Here is a 22012-nt window from a genome sequence, read left to right as displayed (position 1 = left end):
ATCATATGTTTTTGTCTATGGCAACAAATTCTAACAATTTTTCTTTCATTTCTCCGACGGTCGACGAGGCGTTCGTTCGATCGTTTGGTCACGTCATCTTTTTTATCTTGTAATGACTGATTTTTGCGTCCCACATGCTTAGGGGTAATCGAATTAAGAAGAAATCCAAGAATCCCCGCACTAGAAGAAAACTTCGAGTGACCGCGGACGTAAATGTGAACTAGAAAGTGTGTGAACGGAGTCGCGAGGTGTCTCGTCCGTCCGGTTCGATCTGGATTTTAGCAGTTTGAACCGCGAGTCGGGCTCCCTTTTCCCCGTTAATCATTAATTTTAAAGTTTGGTGGTGTATTTAAAGACTTATTTATTTATTATTGTCCGTTATTCGGAGTGTTTTAGTGGTGTAATCGTTTTATAAGTCGCGTATCAAGATGTCTGAAGAGTCGTCCGCCGATCGTAATGTCGAAATATGGAAGATCAAGAAGCTCATAAAGAGCTTGGAGATGGCCAGGGGGTGAGTTTTCTAGGCTTATTGACTATTTTTAAATTTTTCTTAAGGTTTTTTGGCTGCATGGACGGTGGGAACTGCCAGCGAGGCTGCGTCACTTGTCAGTGACATGCGCACGTCTCTCTGCATGCGCAAAGTAACCTCAACACGCGTCGCATCGTAAATAGAACCACTATGCGCATTTATACATACAACAATACGCACGCCGATCGATTCTCGTCACCTGAGTGACAAATCCAAACAAACATCCTAGTAATTGCTGATATGATTCATTTCAATGGGAATTTTCAGTCTTGAAGAAGCCAATGAGCTTGTATTGTTGAGTCATGCTTTCTGTTGTCTGTAAATGCAACAAGTATTAATATTCAATGAGGTCCTTATTAAGATTTTAGGTCAAAAACAGGTCAAAGCTAGGTCAAAAATCTGTGTTGAATTTTCCAGTTGGTTTTAAAAATATTAGAAATCAATGACATATGTTGTTGCACAATAAATAGTAAAACCATTGGTACACAACACCAATAACACAATTACTTGTAAAATCAAATTTTATAACATTGGAAGTTTGGTTTTGAGATCACGCATGTATTTGTTATATATTGTTGGTCTAATGCAATTTTTCTTTGTTTTCTTCTGATGACAAAGTTAATTAATTTACAATACCATGTTGCATCTTCATAAAAACTAGTAAAAATTAAAATATTTATATCTATTGAATTATTTAAAAATAAATTGGTACAGTAAAAAGTCTGCATCATGGATATTACAGCAGAACAATTGCAACCATCCATTATTTTTTCAACATGCAGTCAACCAATTTAAATTCTGAGCCATAATGAAAATTACAGAGTTGGCATGACTTTCATGTAAATTGTTATTGGGACAAGGTAAAAAGTGGACCAGAATTGAAATTGTTTGACTATACATATAATCCCGAACCATTACATTACCACATCATAATGGATCTACAACTACTTTGTTACAAATGTTATTATTAATAGGATACTCTTACTATACAAGAGCTGCTAGTGTATCAAATAAATTATGCATATTTTTTAAATATTTTATTTATTAATACCATATGAAATATAGAAGAAATAGGGCACAATTATCCATAGTTTTTCAGAATGCTACCAAAAGTGAATTAAGTGGTTCTGTGTCCCTTCTGATGGACCACAAATTGCTCTACTGATGTAGAAAGGTGATAATACCTTTTTTTTAAAGTTGGTGAGGTACAAAACTGCCCTGCTAAGCCGAGTGGCGCTATCCCAAAAAAAAATGCATTGCTAATTTATACTTTAGTTTCTATAACTGAGAATTTCATTTTTAAAATCAATTGTTTTTGAGATATCGCTGTTCGGCTTAGGAGGGCAGAAAAAATGTTGGTAACCCCTGCACTATTTCAACATTTGCGCAATGTATACTACCTTGAAGTGACACAATGTATGGCTTAATACAACATTGTCAGCTACAAAGAATATTTACACAATGTAGATTCCTTAACTTATTAGATAATGTTGATTTACAACAATTTTTCTGTCATTGTGTAATTAATTTTGAATAATTTGTAATTTATTGCACAGCCCCGTTTCTTTGCCAGTTTTCAACCTGGAGCTCGCGCAGATCAGCGCATCCGCCCATTGATACCTAGGTTGACCAGCCGGGCGGCGTCCCATCGGTTTTCCCTCAAACGCTCTTTTCACCAGCAGAAAAGCTTTTTTCGCTTTTTTTTGGAGCAGCTTTTTTTATGCAGAGTTAACATGTTCCAATATGATGTGTAATGCAGAGCAATTCTCAAAAAAGTCCGAGCATCATATTTGCCAGTCTGGACGCACCTTCTAATATTATAATGTTTTGACTATTTACAGAATTTACCAAGATTTGATTACTGCAATAACGAATGTACCTTTCTCATTCCAGCAATGGCACATCCATGATATCCCTCATCATCCCGCCCAAGGACCAGATCTCTCGCGTGTCCAAGATGTTGGCCGACGAGTTTGGCACCGCGTCCAACATCAAGTCGCGCGTCAACCGCCTGTCCGTGCTCGGCGCCATCACCTCCGTACAGCACAGGCTCAAGCTCTACACTAAAGGTACACACCCAACATGTCGGCCGACGAGTCTGGCACCGCGTCCAACATCAAGTCGCGCGTCAACCGCCTGTCCGTGCTCGGCGCCATCACCTCCGTACAGCACAGGCTCAAGCTCTACACTAAAGGTACACACCCAACATGTCGGCCGACCAGTTTGGCACCGCGTCCAACATCAAGTCGCGCGTCAACCGCCTGTCCGTGCTCGGCGCCATCACCTCCGTACAGCACAGGCTCAAGCTCTACACTAAAGGTACACACCCAACATGTCGGCCGACCAGTTCGGCACCGCGTCCAACATCAAGTCGCGCGTTAACCGCCTGTCCGTGCTCGGCGCCATCACCTCCGTAAAGCACAGGCTCAAGCTTTACACTAAAGGTACACACCCACCATGTTACAACAAGTACAAGTTGTGGAAAGTTTCCTAAAAGTCGGAAAAGTTCTCAGAAATGACCAATTTTTATGCCAGTCAATGCTATAGTCTGGTATGACAAAGACAATATCCAGTTCCAAAATATGTATAGTAAAAAAAATATTTATATATGTATGTAGTCCTCCTCGCCGCGTCTGACGATGGCGACTCCTCCAAATGTTTTCAATAGGAACATGTATAGAAAATAAACATATCAGAAAGTGTCTTGTTAACCAAGATTATTGCTTGACACAAGTTTTCATTGTTTATATTTTGTAGATCAACATTTTTAAATACTCCTTCCCATAACTTCCTCAAACATGTTTCACTCCTCAATATGGTTCGATCATTTTTCGACTTAAAATACGCGAGTGACCCGTTCTTAATATATTTAATATTTCCCATAGCTTTATTAATAACTAATTTGTCCAACAGTGCCTCCAAACGGCCTAGTGATCTACTGCGGCACCATCGTCACCGAAGAGGGCAAGGAGAAGAAAGTCAACATAGACTTTGAGCCGTTCAAGCCCATCAACACCTCGCTGTACCTGTGCGACAACAAGTTCCACACGGAAGCGCTCACGGCGCTGCTGGCCGATGACAATAAGTTCGGCTTCATCGTCATGGACGGTAACGGCGCGCTGTTCGGTACGCTGCAGGGCAACACTAGAGAGGCAAGTGTAGTAGCAGAAGTCTTTAAAATGTGTATTAATTAGGAGGTTCCACACAGAACGAACAGTCTTCACCCCCGCCTTGCGAGAAAATTGCCGCGTGAAGCAGCTCAGTCTATGGAAACATGCGTCGACCGAGGCATTACGGTTGCGAGTGGGTTTGCTTCACCCAAGGCACGTCTACACTTACCGAGATGCTTCGCGCGGCAATTTTCTCGCTGGGTCGTTCTGTCTATTATTAAGTTTGTTGCACATTGGATATGTATTCGTAGGCGTGACGTGCAACTTGTAATGCATAGATAGAGACGTCACACCGCACTGCACGTACTTGCCGCGCAAACCGCATGACGCCTACAAGTCATTGTATCGTACTTTAAGAATCGCACAGTGCATCTCTACTCTACAGCATGAGTATCCTGCGTGGCCTGAACTTTAATTAGTCTTATGATGGTATACCATCCTTACACAAACTGCAAGCTATGTCAGGCGTGGCTCACTCCGCGATTTCGTCGCGTCGCTACAATTACATGCGGCCCACACCAATTAGTTGCCGCGAACTGCTACGGAACGGACGCCTGCTCATGCTTGCGCCCCCTTGCATTGGCATATCTGTCGTAATAGACGCGTTTTGTTAGATGGTGGACCTTGTGTACCTAGTACTATTATTTATTCTGTGGCTATGTGCACAAATAATCTTTAAAATTTTAATTCTTAGGTGCTTCACAAGTTCACGGTAGACCTGCCGAAGAAGCACGGTCGCGGTGGTCAGTCCGCGCTGCGTTTCGCGCGTCTCCGCATGGAGAAGCGGCACAACTACGTGCGGAAGGTGGCCGAGGTGGCCACGCAGCTGTTCATCAGCGCCGACCGCCCCAACGTGGCCGGCCTCATCCTGGCCGGTTCCGCTGACTTCAAGACGGAGCTCAGTCAGTCCGACATGTTCGATCCTGTGAGTCATGCTAATTAATATTTTCTAAACTGCAAAACGTAATTCAAGTCCAAAAAAAGTAAGACAATGTTGCCACTGTAATAATTTGTTTGTTAAATATTAAATTCATTTTGATAAATAATCACGCTAAGATAATTTATTTATTAGTAATTTTACTCCTACGATTCAAAAAAGTACTTTTATTTACTTATTTTTACATAAATACAAGACGCGCTTATGAAAAAGTGGCAACATTTTCAACTTTTTTTGGTCTTGAATTACGTTTTGCAGATAAAGGCTGCATATTTGCTCCAGTAACTTGAAGGCCGCGGACTGGACGCAAGCGGCGCGGCGAGTGACAAATCAAGGCCTTACATATATTTAAACACGCAATGTATGAGTGGCCTTGATTTGCCGCTCACCGCACCACGTACGCCTTGCGTCCAGTCCGTCGCAAACCACAAGAGAAGAAATCGTATGTATTGATACGTTCATCTCGATTACAAGCTAACATGGTCATTTACAATTTTAAATTATAATTACTATGAAAAAAAACGGACAAGTGCGGATCGGACTCGTCCACCGAGGGTTCCGTACTTTTTAGTATTTGTTGTTATAGCGGCAACAGAAATACATCATCTGTGAAAATTTCAACTGCCTAGCTATCACGGTTCGTGAGATACAGCCTGGTGACAGACGGACGGACGGACAGCGGAGTCTTAGTAATAGGGTCCCGTTTTACCCTTTGGGTACAGAACCCTAAAAAGGTCCATTGGATATTTGTGTACATCCAATACAATACACAGTAACCTTATTGGGTTTGTTCGAAGTCTTGATAAGTATTAGTTGACTATTGAAAGAAAACTACAGTCAGTGATAAAAGTTTGTTCCAAAAATTATATTTTGGTAAAGAAAAAAAAAAGTATTTATGTTATCCTCTATCCGCCCATACGTCAAACCTTGCCGATCAAAATGAAATTTTATTTTGTCAACACTAAGTTCAAATTAGAATGGAACAGGAGACCTTTTTTTAGGTTTCTGGGTGGCTAGAGGTTATTATTGTTGTGTTTTGTAATATGTATACTAACAGCAAATTCGTCTTACAGCGGCTGCAAGCCAAGATCATTAAGCTGGTGGACGTGTCGTATGGAGGCGAGAACGGGTTCAACCAGGCCATCGAGCTGGCGGCCGAGTCGCTGCAGAACGTCAAGTTCATCCAGGAGAAGAAGCTCATCGGACGGTACTTCGACGAGATCTCGCAGGTTGGTCACCCCGCTGGTTCAGATTCATTGAAATTTAAACTGAATTATTTGGAACTTGCTAAAAATAGAATACGTCCTTTAAAAACTACATTGATACGTACAGTCGCCATCAGATATATCGGAGCAGCCAAGGCGCTCACAAATATCTGAACACGCCTCTATTGTCAAGGCGTTAGAGTGCGTGTTCAGATATTGTGAACACCTTGGCCGCTTGCCTTGACTGTACATGCAAGTTGCGGAAAATTTCAAAAAAGCTGGAGAAAGTTGTCGGAAATTTCAAGAAACTAAGGCAATTTTTTCGATTCAGGATGTCATAATATGAAAGTAATAAATGGTGTTAATGCGAAAATGTCAACAATAATAAAATCAGTAAATGAGTACACATTTAAAACATATGGGAATTATTGCGGACAAAGCCGTGGGCAAAGGATAGTATTGTATAAACAATTACGCATAACATAATAGACGTTAATATTTAAAACGGTTGGACATTCTGCCTTTTATAGAAATGTTTGAACGACCCACCATATTTAGCGGTGTTATAGTTTATTTTCGGCGGCGAACTTCCTCGTTGCAGATTGATTGATGACATGATAAGAGTTTGTGCCACAGTCAAGGTCGCTGCGGCGTCATCGCCGCTGATGATGTAAGAGGAAATATATTGACGTATGTGGAACGTCTAGTCTTGTGGTTATCGGTTACAATGCACTTCATTTTAGAAAGGCTACGTATATTCCGCCACATTGTGACAAGAAATTTGAAAAAAAATAATGAGGGCGCCAATTCCTGCGTGCGTGTCACATTTTTGACGTGAAATGATGACACATGACAACAATTTAGTATGGACTTTTTTAGTTTAATTTTATTTAATTTCTTCTCTTTTAAGTCGTATTGGTGACCCTTTAAAATTTAAACTACATACCTGGATGGCATATGAGGGTCATTACCAGTTCAAATACTTATCATTATAAAAAAGTTAAATATTTGTTTATCTATCTTATACCTTTAAATGAGCCATTCTGCTACTTATTTATATATTTCTGCGATGTCGAAAACGGCTCTAACGATTTCGATGAAATTTGCTAGTGGTTTTCGGGTGCGAAAAATCGATCTAGCTAGGTCTTATCTTTGGGCAAACGTGCATTTTTGAGTTTTTATATGTTTTCTGAGCAAAGCTCGGTCTCCCAGATATTTTTATTTTTATACGAACACGGTTATTGCAGGACACGGGCAAGTATTGTTTCGGTGTGGACGACACGCTGCGCGCGCTCGAGCTCGGCGCCGTCGAGACGCTTATCTGCTGGGAGAACCTCGACATCCAGAGGTGAGATTTTAACTAATACATTTGTGGCTTTCCACTACAGAAGGGTCTTCTAGCTTCAAGTGCAATAAGGACCTTTTTATCTGAAATTTCAGCAGAAGATAGAATGGTCCTTATTGCACATGAACCATAAGGACCATTCTCTGATGGAATGCCACATTTTTCATAGTATAAACACCTCGGCAAGTAAATAACAAAGCCTCATATCACATGTTTGTCGACCTAGGTTTCGCATCGGCCCACAATTACGAGTACATGTGATGAGAAATGAAAGAGAGCACAAAAATTAGGCCAAGTGTTACGTAAGGCGGCTTGATTAATAAAATATGCACTGTTCAATAATATTTTTTGTAATTCCAGATACGTCCTCAAGTCGCACGCAACCAACCAGGAGACCATCTTGCATCTGACGCCTGAGCAGGAGAAGGACAAGTCACACTTCACCGACAAAGAGGTACGCCACTCTTTCTATACGTACAAATATAAAACGGACAGTTACTTAACCTTTTGGACGCCAATGACCGGTATCGTCTTGGGTCGTCCCATTCGTTTTTCGTCAAGTTCTTAAATTAGTCCTATTCTGCTTTCGTCACTCATTCTACATTGAAAGCCACCGACGATTGTGATGAATGTAGCGTGAGTGACGAAAGCAGAATAGGACTAATTTAAGAACTTGACGAAAAACGAATGGGACGACCTAAGACGATACCACATTTTTCTGCCTCGCATTGGAATTTCGTATTTATTATTCCACCCAGAATGAGGAGCTCTTCAAAGATTGCAAAGTCAAATGATATGCAAGCGGATTAACCTTTTTGACGCCAATGACGGATATATCCGCACCGCAGGTCCAACGCCAAAGACGGATTCATCGTTCACAGACCACAGGGAAACATAGACCTATGTCCATATGCATAAAGTTCAATTTCAGTTTTGACACTTTGGTGACATGGCGTCTGAGTGACAGCTTTTGTGTGCACGTCACACGCGCCGTGTGCAAGCGTCATTAGCAGATGGGAAACCGTCCTGACAGTTCCTATTCATTTTGTATTCAGTCGTTACCACTTCATTTTATAGTTCGTTTATTTTAGCATTAAAAATGGACTACGCGATCTTGACGCGTCCTTTAATTGAAAAACGATTTTTTTTTAATCAGTAACTATTACTTATGGAAGCAAAATAATGTAAATAATAGTATATGATTCACAATTGTTACATATTTGCCGTAACTTATTTTTCAAAAGTGTTTTTAAATATAAATACACTTCAAGATTGTTTACCCCTTTTCCAATGCTAATAAAAAAAACGAACTATAGCGGGGAAAGTTCTCTTGACGGCTCGCTCCGATGACCGCAATCGCGTCGCGATGTCAGCTAGGGCACGTTTAGAAACCCAACTATAGTTCGTTTTATTTAGCATTAGAAATAAGGTAAACAATCTTGATGTGTCTTTTAATTGAAAAACATGTTTTAAAAATAAGTCGCGGCAAATATGTAACAATTATGAATCTAATACGATCATTTATATTCTTCTGCTTTCATAAGTAATAGTTTTTGATTTTTAAAAAGCGTTTATGAATTAAAAGACATGTCAAGATCGCTTACCTTCTTGCAAGTTCTTTCTAATGCTAAAAAAAACGAACTATAGAGTTAAACCAAGAAAAGTCTGCAACGATTTTGATAGCCCACGCAGTGTTATTTATACGTCATCATTTCATAGGTTTGAAGTTTTAAATAACGCTTGCACTGCGTAGGCTATCAAAATCGCTGCAGGCTTTTCTTGTCTAACTCTAACAGTACTCTTGTTCATGTAAAGTTTAAAAATAAATATTGTTATAACAGAGCGGGGTGGAGCTCGAGCTGGTGGAGTGCCAGCCGCTGCTGGAGTGGCTCGCCAACAACTACAAGTCGTTCGGCGCCACGCTCGAGATCATCACCGACAAGAGCCAGGAGGGCAGCCAGTTCGTGCGCGGCTTCGGAGGCATCGGCGGTCAGTACACACAGTCTCTCGCGAGAGATTATTAACCCTTTAACCGCCAGAGTCTGATATATAAGACATTACATATCCAGCTCATTTCGCCACAGTCTGATAAATAAGACAAAGATCTGATTTGGTTTTCACAGCACATTTATAACTCCCGTAACTATGCCAACCTTACTCTGCGTGGTACAATTACTGTCGGTGGCGACACGAGCACGCTCGATCAAAAATTGCTGGCGGTTAAAAGGCTACTTAAGATATACTCTGTATCTTTAGGTATTTAAATAAAAGTAAACACAATCTACCCTCAAGTGGCTCCTTAAGCCAGTTTATATAGGGTTGTATAGTGTAGGTTAAAGTCGTTCAGTGACCGATCCAGGCAGTTTTGTATTTGGTTGGTTAACCAATAAATGTTATAACTACCTGAAAATGTACAAATTGTTTGTTTACTTTTTTTTATACCTAAAGATACAGACTATAAACAACGATATCACAGGAAACTATTACAAAAAAATGGATATAGGTCCTTACTAAGCTACCACTCCTTGTAGCAACGTTTGTACATATTTATGCAAAGTTCTGTAAATTGTTGTGCTATATTTATATGCTTATGTCTAACCTGAACTGCTGCAAATACTAATCTATATGTTTTCTCTCTTTTTCCTGCTGCTTGGATAACAACGCTGGACTTCTGATAAACAAAAAAAAAACTCCAAAAAATCTTTGACATATCAATCAATATCTGGTAAAAATAAACACATTCCCAATTTTGAAATACTTAAATTTCGTTCTAAACATCCATCAATAAAAAAATATACAATAAACTTTTTTATACTTGAAAATGTCTTGAAAAATCTAAAACACTAAATATGATTTATAAAATACTAAAATGTACCTAAAAAAAAACAATTATTTTACCTTAAAAATGGTGAAAACAGGCATACTTCGATACAAAGTTGATTTCCAATCTCTTCAGTTGGACGAACCGCTGGACGATGTCGACCTCGACGACTATTAGACGGCCCAAAACGTTGCACTTAGTACCTTGTCGTTTTATACAAGACTCAGAGCGTTAAGCGTTAAACGCACTGTAATGTATCGATTTTACTGAGACAGAGTACTAAAGGGTTCTATGTTTTGTCGGCTGTGTATTTTGGCGCGATTTACACTAACTGTAAACTTTACAAATTTTTTGTCACTCTTATTGCTTCAAATTTGAACCTTAATTGCTCGTACAGTACCCGTTTTGAGTAAAATTGGTTTAATGTTTTAATAAAAAATATATTTACGATATTTCTTATTCTATATTAAATATGGTAAGTGTAAATCCCTCCAAGTGTGTGTGGGACTCGAAATAACACATTTATAGAATCATTAACGAAATATGCTTGCAGTATTTGAAACCTTTAGTTATGACCACCACTAGGATGATATGTTCTACTTCAAAATAATTTGCCAATATTCAAAAATATTGTAGTATGAAATATAACAACTATTCAGAAAACAAGTGATTCCTGCCCTCAATATTTTGTTACAAATGTTTATGGTACAGTATGGTGCTTTGAGAAATGTTCCCTTGGACTGAAATGTCTTTAATATTAAAAAAGATAATTTTATATGTTTACTTCGAAACATATTTCCATAGTGGTGGTCACTCCTGATCATAGCCTACATTTGCAGACGATTTGAAACGATTTTTGGCCACGTAACCTATAATATTTTAAGGTACTTATTTTTTAGCGTGAGTTTCTAGTTATTCCCACAACAAAATCGGTATTTTTTTTATTCAAAATCGTGTTACGTCAAACTATGTGTTGAACTTCGTTGGTGTATTCCCATCTGTACCCGGCAACAACCCGGGGACAAATGGGAATACACCACTTCGTTGCTTATTGCGGGTTACGATCGGGAAATATTCCCTCGCTTTCCAGCCCACCCCAGGCTTGATACAATCTCGGTATTATATTGTTTCGCCGTCCCCTTTTGCCTGTACTAGACCTTAGACGTCACCCAGCGGAATAAGTGTCACACATGATATCAACAGCGCCATCTGTGAGATAAAAATTGAAAACCGCATTAAAATTTGTATGTACATGGATACACATTTTAATTTATAAGACCACTCCTTTGAGTTTGTGTTTAAAAAAAAAAACAAGATAATAATCTTAATGAATACAAATATTGTCTGGGGCAGTTTCAATGTAATTTTGTATGGATTTATCTGCCTATAATTGTGTTAATAGTTCATCACAGTATTAGACCAAACCATTTATTTAACTCTGATCTTGCGAAAGCATCTTAAAGGCCCGTTGACAAAATAGTATGTAATGTTGACACTCCGCTGGCGTGACACTAATGTATTTATATATTGTAAACTTATATATGACCTTTGTTTGAAACCATGCAATGCCTTCAGCATTAAATAGCAATAGTAACATAGACGCATAATATATAATAAACGAAACACCAACTGCCTGCCCGGTTTTTAGCATCGCTTCAACAAATTAGGGTATATTACTATAGTATACCTTGTCATAGAACTTAAAATTTTCAGCAGACTTAGTCGGTTTGACATCTCGACATAGTTTTGACTTTTTTATTGTGTGACTCCATGCTACGAACAAAAATGCTTCAAGATGAAGTTATCATTCTTTCATTTTGATAATAATAGTTGTTAGTTGTTACAACACATTCGTTTCGTTTCATCAGGGCAGGCATTCATATTAACCTACGAATATAGACGCCTGAAAGGCATACACTGCATGACCAGTGAAGATTGAGATGGCTTATAAAATATATTTTGTATTACTATAGTTTATCCAGAGTTACCCCAATATATAGCTCCTAAATATAACTATAATTTTACCCAAAGTTTGATATGTTCTAGTCATAGATTTAGGTTTTAAACGGTTTTAATTTTAGACCAACTGAGTTATAATTTTAAAGAATAATGATAATTTTTAGAATGTACTCGTGAGGTCTAAGAAGATATTGTAAAATGGTTTGACAAAATTGTATGCTTTTCTGGTAATAAAAACGTTTGCAACGGCAACCACGATTCGTTTAACTATCTATTAAAACTAATAGTTTCCTGCATTTTAAGTACTTCATATTTTATTTGAATTGTGTATCCAAAGACAAATGAAAAAAAGAACTGTTTCAACTATCAATAACATAAACAACGACTGTTTAATTAGTCAAAAGTACAAGCATACGAGAAATATATTAAAATCCAAGCCGGAACATTAAATGGATGACATCACAATTCCTGGTTCAAATTTCTATTGCGTAAGTAAAATTGTTGTGTGCAAAACAATATCAAAATCACACATACATTTGGTTAATTTTAGTACATACATATAAAAAAAACTGAAAATTATAACACCAAAACAAATAATATGTTTTTAAAGTAGTGTTCACTTCAAATTAAAATCAATTCTATATCGCCTTAACTTTCATCATTTCCATGTGTTTTACTATTTTTACATGCATACTAACTGGGAGAAAAGGTAATATTGAGTGTGGCCAACATTGTAAGTTTTATCTGTACTGCTTTTTTGTCTTGACGTAGAGGTAAAATTTGGCCTTGAAGAGAGGTGCTACCCAACCATAGCATTTTATGCAGAATGGTTTGCATTCAAGGTGGTGTGTCTTCAAGGCCGATCGAAATAAAAAAGAATAAATAAGGTAGAATTAGACCAAGTCTGCAGAGATTTTGACAGCACACGCAGTGCAAGTGTTATTTATACGTCATAATTTCATAGAAGTTTGACGTTGAAAATAACACCACTGCGTGTGTCAAAATCTCTGCAGACTTTTCTTGGTTTAACTATATCGTGTTTGTTTTTTTTATGATGGTAACAGTTTTTCGCGTTTAGTTATCATATTCTAAATTACTTCTGACGTGGAAATCAAGAATCTTCTATTCTATTTACGTCATCATTCTTTAAAATATGTGACTCCTTCCACTGAGTGTAAATATATTGTGTGTGTTGTGTCTTCTTTTTTCTTGTTTTGATTTTCAAATGTATTATTTTTTATTCTGTTCTTTTATATATGTGTTTGTGATCAGCGTCAACTAACATCTATGTCTCCCACAGGCCTCCTCCGCTACAAGGTGGACTTCCAATCCATGCAGCTGGACGACGAGGAGATCGACAACATCTACGACATCGACGACTACTAGACCGTCCAGTCCAGAGTACAGTCAGCAGCAAAAGCTGCTAAGCGGGTGAAGTGTTTAAACACCTTGACACGCTCTTATTCTCTTAACTATAAAGTCGCGCCAAGATCACCTTGAACACCTGGCCCGCTTAGCAAGTTCTGCTGCTGACTATACCATCGAGTCAACTGACTAGTTGTAAACCTTATTCTAGGGCAGCCATCCTCAAACTTCTGTTTTAACAGAAACGTCTGTATACGATATAGGGCCCGTGCATGAACTATAGGGGGCAGCATAGGAGCCATCAAATTTTTGCCGCGAGGCGTAAATGTGTCGTTTATGCTTCCGATGTAGCCCACAATATGGCAGAACCTACTATGCACAAGGAAACGTACAGACTAGAACGGTAGAGCATTTGCTTTGGCAATGTACATGTGCACATGTTTCCGATTCAGGCCACAAGATGGCAGACCCTCCAACGCGCACGGTCCCTATCACAAAGTTTAGAAATAAATGATGAAAAAATTACTTTCTCGGGCGAGGCTCGAAGTCTCTGTAGCTCGGTTGACAGCGCAATGGGCAAGTGATTCAGAGTCACGAGTTCATGCCTCGCCCGTGACAGTGAATTTTTGCACTTTGTATTTATTTCTGGACTTATAATTAACCCTTTTTATTAGGGCCACAAAGACGGTCTAGTCTTGTAGCCCCGGGCCGCAAAATAAATTTGCTACTTATATTAGTATTATAGGTGTCGGTTCCCAAGGTTATGTATATGATACCTGGATCACCTAGCTGACGACTTAAAGCCTTCGTTGAGTTGAGTATGACTGTTCTAGTTTAATAAGGCTTTAGTTTCGGTCAGCTGACGTTAGAACAGTAGTTCCTCCGTCCACTGTGTGTAAAGTACGATAAGAATTCAATGCGATAGGTTCTCGTTCTTTACACAATAATAAGTCTCGTTCTAACTGATAGATGCATCCCTATCGCTCTTTAAAGCGCGTAAAATATTAAGCAAAATATAACGGTACACATTGTTGTAAACTTTTTATGTTTCAAGTCCAGTGTGCGTATATATTTATATAATAATATAACGAAGATACATTTTTGTTTCCAAAACAAAAATGTGTGTTGTATTGGAAGCTGATCTATAAAATTAACGTTTTTTCATTACGAATCTCGACGTCTCTAAGACATCTGTTCTTAAAGTTTCGACAAATGTGTGTGATAGCGAGACATGTCTATTCCACATGGATAAGTGATGAAAATACGACAATAATACCCCTAAAGGGGACGGCGGAACTATTGTCAGGGCTAAATCCACTGCTTTGTTGATTCCTCTTTCCTCCTAAGGTCTATAAATATAAAAGGTGAAGAAAAGCGTCACCATTTATATCACCTGTAAATTCGAGGCACTTTTTTTTACTTACAGTATTGTAAGGCTTTTAAATTATTTATATAGACCTCAGGGGGGTACTAAAAGTTATAAGGGACTATTAGATCATGAATGTGGCATGTATCTAGACGGTCAGCGTGCTCAAAACACCATTCAGTTTTCATTAATTATTATCTTTCGTCTAGATATATTCGCTACTAAAATCTTAAAAAATGCACAAATGATACGGCACGTTAATATGTTTTCCAAGGCATACGCTGTATATATTCGTATAATAGGACAATAACACCAATGATATATACGAACAGAGGACATATATTACATATATGTATATGTATGCTTTGGGAACTCTGGCCGAGCACTGTCAACAACCTTGTCGTGATCAACCTTAATAGAAATAAACCATTTTCAACTGCGCATCCCTTTCCGAGCTACGGTCACATCATAAGTAATAGGTGCAACACACAACAATAATACTTAGAAAGGTTTTTGTGTGCGTTGCGTCTTTAGATGTAGATGTCTCTCCCTCCTGTATAATTAATATGTATAGCTTGTCTGTACTCTACCGGATACCGTCTATACATCACCGACAATCTTTATCACACTGGCCGTGCGTTATCCAACCTTGATACTGGCGGAATCATTAAGCCCTGATGGAGCCATAATACACAAAAATCGATTGAGCTTGTCTGTCAGTGTAAATTTAAGGAGTAAATAATAAAATTAATAAAATATGTAGATCGTAGGTTCAATAAAGAGGATCTCAGCTTGAAAATGGTTTATCTGTACCGTTGTTAGAGTAAATTGCTTGACTGATTTCCCATAAGGGCGACAAGGTTGTGGGACATAATGTTTAAATATTATGTATTTAGTTAATCCGAGTTTTAAAACGGTTTTTTATTTGTTATAAGTCAGTGCGCTCGTTTTAAATACTTAATATCATATGATGAAATCTGCTTATTATGGGCCTTCTACACACCACCAGACATAATTTTGTCTTTAATGTCAAAAATGATTTACTCTATGAAAAAAAAATATTTTAATCCTAAAGGTGGGACTGTACCTACGTTTTTTCCGTAACTGTTTCAGCTATATTTGTGTAGACTTGAGAAAAAGTCTAGAACACAGTAAAATAACGTGTCGTTAACGAATGTAGGAACCATTGCGATTGACATTTAAAAGCCCTGTCTCAAAGATAAACTAACTTTTATGAAGCTTATATCTGAAACAGTTATTCGAGATGAAAAATCAGTTACGTAAATGTCAAAATGTCTCGGCTCTAATAATTTAAGGTCTCTTTTGTATGTTGGTACCATCGCCCACGCTGTTAACTGACAATTCGTAAACCTTATTACAAAAGGCATAAGGCCCACCGATGGACAGTTAAGAGTGTAGCTGTTCTGTTTGTAGAAGGTCCAAATATCTCACAACTAATAGGATTTTACTTTTTCATTGGATATATTTGCGGATGAAAATTTATTTGGGTTACCTAGTTACTAGTTGCAAACATTGTTTGTGTTTGACAATTGGTATTTTAATAAATTGTAATTATCAATTGTTAGGATGATTAAAAAGGAAAAATTCAAGTAACTTGTTCTTTGTTTAACTTGAAGTTTTAAGGAAATAATGTGTATCCTCATACACATACTCCAAGTAGATACACGTACACATTATTTCCTGTGCAATTGATTAATTTTTTTTATCTAAAAAGCTTGAAAGCGATAAATTACATAAACTTCAAATATCTACTTATCTATGTTGCACATACATTTACCTAACAGTATTGAGACTCATCCCAGAACAGAATATACATGTTTTTAAAAACATTCCTTGTTGTGACTGTCATTTTTGTTTTAACTGCTATGGAATACTTTAAATATCAATGAATATTGAATGAAATATGAGCATATGTCGAATATTATATCACTCTGTGTGAACTATGTAAGTGTTACTACTATATACTAAGCTTCAAGTGAGGTGTATAGTATTATAGTTCCTCTTACCAGTTAGATGTAACACTGTTTTAGCTCTCAATGAAGGTTAGTTCATTTTTCATGCGTTGGTCCGCTTTGCCTATTCGTGTGAGCTTGCGCACTCGACGCCTTGTTTATGTATGTATTCAAATTACTGTATAATGTGCCTTATCGAAATAAAACGTGGAAAACTGATTATTGTTTTATTTTAAGATAACAATTAACCTATAATATAAAAATCGTGGGTTCAAACCAGGGATGTTGCGAATATTCGCACACGCATCCGCGGAACATCCGCATTATTTTCAACATCCGCATCCGCATAAAATCGATGCGGAACATCCGCATGATGCGGATGTCGACCAAGTCTGTAACAGAAACGTATTAGCGGCGGCGCCGGCGGCGTAAGTGCTAGGTAATTTCGTCATTACCTATAACGAAATCGTCTATATCCCAAAACGTCGGGCAAGTTACTGTTCATTAAATAAAACGCACCTATATTCTTGCTCAAATACTAAACGTTTGGTTTTTTTTAAATAAAAAATGCTAAAGATGTAATATTTGACGTTTTTTAAGTACCAAATCTTGACATCCGCGGATGTGAGGCTTTAAATATCCGCATCCGCGGATGTCAAAAAATCTGCATCCGCAACATCCCTGGTTCAAACCCCGGCTGTATGGAGCAGAAAAAATAGTGTGCAAAAGGATGACTTTTAAATATTCCGTCAAAAATCCTTATACAGACAATAGATTTAGCACCAGACTGAGCATAGTCGCGCTACCCCCTCTGCCACAAATATACGGTAGTTTTACTCCATTTTCGATCAAGTGTCTGTGTGACGCCCAAGTGTCTTTGAACGGACCAATCACGGCACGGAACACGCCACGCTCACCTCGTCCCCGCACCCCTGTATTTTTGGCATTGTTCTAAGCTTGGTCCAGAGGATGTCTGTGGTGCACACCAACGTTATGAATGGAATTAACTTATAAAGTGGGTAGGGTATGTACTTTTGCAGCTGGGTATACACCTACAAATTAACTGGTATTACATATAACTAGAGCATGTTGTTCGCGCATGTAGCCAGAATGTAGCATGTACCCACGCCTCGAAATGCGCGAACTAAGAAACTAGTAGAGATGCCCCGAATAGTGAATTTGGCCGAATACCGAATATTCGGCATGAAATGCGAATATTTTGAGTCACAATTATTATGAAAACTGTTCGCCAACAAATCGCAACGTTTGCTAACATATATTTTTATGTTGAACAGAATCAATTAATGTAGTTAGAGTCAATCAAATCAGACCCATGATAGAAATAAAATATTCTGTAATCAACAAATGCTCAAAACCGTACCATTGTATTTAACTAACTTTCCAAGAATACATTATATGCCTAGTTTTTGGTAATTTTTTTGTGTAATTTTCTTTCTAGGTAGGGTCAACAGGTATTCGGTATTCGTCCGAATAGTGGGCAATATTCGGCCGAATAACGAATATTCGGCAAAGTGGCCGAATACCGAATATTCGTGGCATCCCTAGAAACTAGCGTAATAATAATAACCATACTGCATATGTGTGATGCTAGCGAGACAAGAGGGCGTCCGCCTACTGGCGCTGTTGCACGGATAGGCCAGTCAACCGGTGGCCGTGTCTGATTCTCAACCACCTTGCTGGAAATGGCAGTTCCTTCTACATCGAGTCGGTTTTGTTAATCCAAGGCTCCCAAAATTTATCCACACCTACTGGGATGGAGCAAACTCACATTATACGCATTTAGGACCAAATGAAGGTTTTAACATGATTTCCAGCTTACTGGGAATTAACTCCTCAAAACTTTTACTGGATCTAATTTGACTGGCCTCGGAGAGGGTGAGTGGGTTAACGAAAATTACTATAGCGTAGTATGTAGTGCATAATAAAAGTCAACATCTGATTTGCCTACAAAGGTAATTTATTCATTGCAAAACCTTAATATAAAATAAAGTGGTATGAGAGCCAAATCAAATCAATAGGGGGTATTACTGCAATGTTCTGCCGCCAGAGTGCAGTACTAAGCTAGCTAGTAAACCATAGAGTAACTTTTACATACTGTGCATTAATACAATAGGTACAATATGACATTGATGCATCAAGGCGGTTTCTTAACAAGAAAAGGCCTACCGGGAAACGCGAAAATCAAAATTTAGTTATCTGCCTCTTATCGCTCGTCACACACAACACACACAGACATGTCACACCCACCATCACGTCATGCTGACAGAGATGTAACAGAGATTAGATAACGAAATTTAGATTTTCGTGTTTCGCGGTAGACCCCCAGATTGTGATGGATAGTGGTAGTGGCGCCCCCTACGCAGAGTTTTGCGTAATATTCCCTATCTTACAGCGCGTGATAATGAAGTATGCACATGCACACTAGCACACAGCGGGCGAGCGTCAACAGCGTACACATTGTGACTAGAGTCTGGCTACTGAAATTTTACACAAATGTTTGGCATGAAATTCAAAAAATCTTGGGCTGGTCACACTTTGAGTAGTAGGAATTATAGTTTTGATACTGGACAATATTTTTGATTTTCTGTGCACAGTAAGGTACCTAAGGAAATAAGTTAAATGAGCGTTTACGTGCACTCAAAGTCAGCTCACATAATTCCTACCACTATTTAAAGTACAGTCAACGACAAACACATATGGTTCCAATATTTAGATTTTATAGATATTTTTCAGAACTTACAGTTTATCCGTTTCTATACACTTTTCCTGTTTATGAGATTCAGGCATTAATAAATTCACGTACTTAATCAAAGTAATAGGCAAATGTTAGAACTAGTACTTAATGTATCAAAATATTTATAGAGCACCAACCTCAACATTTGTTTACATTTGGTTAGGAGTTGTAAACATTGCAGTTTTTCGTTAAACAACGCTTCACGTCGACTTCGCACATTGTCGTAATTATTTACGAGCTTAAATAATAATTTGTGAACCTCACTCAGTATAGAAATTATTAATATTATTTGAAATAAACCCCTTATAAACCGCAACAAATTTGAATGAATGACATAAATTGACAACTGACTTTTAGCTTTTTTTTAAATCATAGACAATTGGTGATACAACAACGAAACATATGTCAACAATTTTTGGCTAGCCAGACTCTATACATTATATTATAAAAATATAAAGTGTCATTCTACATAACTTGCTAACTATGTACACAAACCGCCATATTGAAACTGTCACTGAATGATGATTTAAGAATGGCGATTTGTTTACATAGCTAGCAAGTTCCATAGAATGATACTTTACATATTACTATCAGTGCCGGATTCCGAGCATGCTTCGGGCGCTTCGGGCATAAGGCGAGATATGGTTACGACATCGATGGCTTGATCCGGCGCTGATGACCATTATAAAAGAAAATTGTACACAATGAAAGTTAAGATAGCTGCTGACCCCATTAAGCGGAGTTGCCTAACGAATTTAAGATCCAACTTATCAAAACTCGACTATTTTGGTCGCATGAGTATTAACATGTGTTATTAAACTGGCTTCATCAAAAAAGATAGATTCACATATCTCGCACTCGTACGACTCCTCACCGGTGGTGTGGATTCTTTTGTGTCTCTCTAACTCACACTGTGATGTAAACTTGTTGTTACATTCTTCACAACTGTACGGCTTCACTCCACTGTGTGTTGTCTCATGACGATCTAAATTACCTTTTCTTGTAAATAGCATGCTACATTCTCTACAATTGTATGATTTGACTCCACTGTGAATATTCTCATGTCTTTTTAAATGTCCCATTTGTGAAAACCGCTTGTTACAAACCTTACATATGTATGGATTCACTCCAAGGTGTAATGTTCACTCATGACGATTTAAAATACTTTTTGCCGCAAATAGCATGTTACATTCTCTACATTTGTATGGTTTGACTCCACTGTGAGTTTTCTCATGGTAATTTAAACTCCCTCTTTGTGCAAACCGCTTGTTACACACCTTACATACATATGGTTTCACTCCACTGTGTATTCTCTCATGAGCTATTAAACCCCCTATCTGTGCAAAATGCTTGTTACACACCTTACATACATATGGTTTCACTCCACTGTGTATTCTCTCATGAGCTATTAAACCCCCTATCTGTGCAAACTGCTTGTTACACACCTTACATACATATGGTTTCACTCCACTGTGTATTCTCTCATGAGCTATTAAACTCCCTCTCTGTGCAAACTGTTTGTTACAAACCTTACACGAGTATGGTTTCACTTCACTGTGGATTCTTTCATGTATTTGTAAGTGGTCCTTTCTTCCAAACCCCTTGTTACAAACCTTACATACGTATGGTTTCACTCCACTGTGAGTTTTCTCATGGTAATTTAAGCCCCCTTTCTCTGCAAACCGCTTGCTACAAACCTTACATACATATGGTTTCACTCCACTGTGAAGTGCCAAATGTCTTTTGAAATTCCAGTTTAGTGTAAACCGCTTGTTACAAACTTTACATACAAATGGTTTCTTTCCACCATGTTTAACCAAGAGATTTTCACTCTCGTCTGTTCGTGTGAAATGGTTCCGTATATGTGTGATTAATGTGGACTTGTGTGTGAAGTGTGTGTGGCAAGTGTCGCAGGTGTAGGGTTGTGGGTCGGCGCCGGCGGCGGGTGTGTGAGGCGCGTCCTGCACGCTGCGGGCGGGGCTCGGCGCGCGGTGTGGTGTCGCGGGACGCGGCTGGCTCGCGCGCGGGGAGTCGCGGAGGCGCTCGAGCCTCACGCAGCAAGCCTGCGCGAGCTGTTCCCGCGCGCGGGCCGACACAAACAGCACCGGCTCCGTCCTCGCTCCAGCGGCGCCGTGTAATTCAACTAAAACAAAAGCATCACGTGATTTGAATTCAGTTTGACGTTTGGACGACAGCGGCGGCGGCGGGCGACGATGCTCGCACCGCTCGTAATGCAAACAATGCCGGTCGTGTGTGTGTCTAGTCCACGGCCACAAGAGCGTGCGTGGACTGTATGGGGCAGCACCTACTTACTTTATTTTCAAGATAGTGAAAAATTATCATCTGACAGTAGGTGGATCATTCTACTTTTCGTTGTAAAAAACAAAAAAAAGTGTTAAGCGTATTTGTTGTGTCAACCACAACTTTGCAAATACAGTAAAATAATAAACGAGTATGATTATGACCGTGACTAATTCTTAAATCCAATTTGTTTACTCTGAAATCCAGCAAAGTGACTATCCGGTATCCAGCTGGAAATTAGGACACTAGTCGGTATCCGGCCGGATATTATAATAAGGGCCGGATA

General features: G+C 38.6%; 1 protein-coding gene across 4 annotated transcripts; it reads left to right on the top strand.

The window, feature by feature from the left end:
- The first annotated feature begins 28 nt into the window (after window positions 1-28).
- On the top strand, window positions 29-16889 carry LOC134676184 (eukaryotic peptide chain release factor subunit 1). 4 transcript variants are annotated; one of them, XM_063534511.1, is made up of 9 exons: window positions 29-511; window positions 2423-2598; window positions 3443-3681; window positions 4394-4624; window positions 5710-5865; window positions 7089-7189; window positions 7547-7640; window positions 9028-9175; window positions 10105-12218. In XM_063534511.1, exons 1-9 carry the CDS (start codon window positions 429-431, stop codon window positions 10182-10184), a joined length of 1308 nt encoding a protein of 435 aa, XP_063390581.1. In that variant the 5' UTR covers window positions 29-428; the 3' UTR covers window positions 10185-12218. The 4 variants fall into 4 exon arrangements, with proteins under 4 accessions (XP_063390581.1, XP_063390579.1, XP_063390580.1 ...); XM_063534509.1 differs by having other exon boundaries at window positions 2423-2848; XM_063534510.1 differs by lacking the exon at window positions 10105-12218 and adding an exon at window positions 13267-16889 and having other exon boundaries at window positions 30-511.
- Window positions 16890-22012: the final 5123 nt, after the last annotated feature.

The sequence above is a fragment of the Cydia fagiglandana genome, chromosome 24 (genome assembly GCF_963556715.1).
Source record: "Cydia fagiglandana chromosome 24, ilCydFagi1.1, whole genome shotgun sequence".
NCBI lineage: Eukaryota > Metazoa > Arthropoda > Insecta > Lepidoptera > Tortricidae > Cydia > Cydia fagiglandana.
The sequence above is the reverse complement of the archived record's forward strand: the minus strand, read 5'-3'. Positions and strand labels throughout refer to the sequence as shown.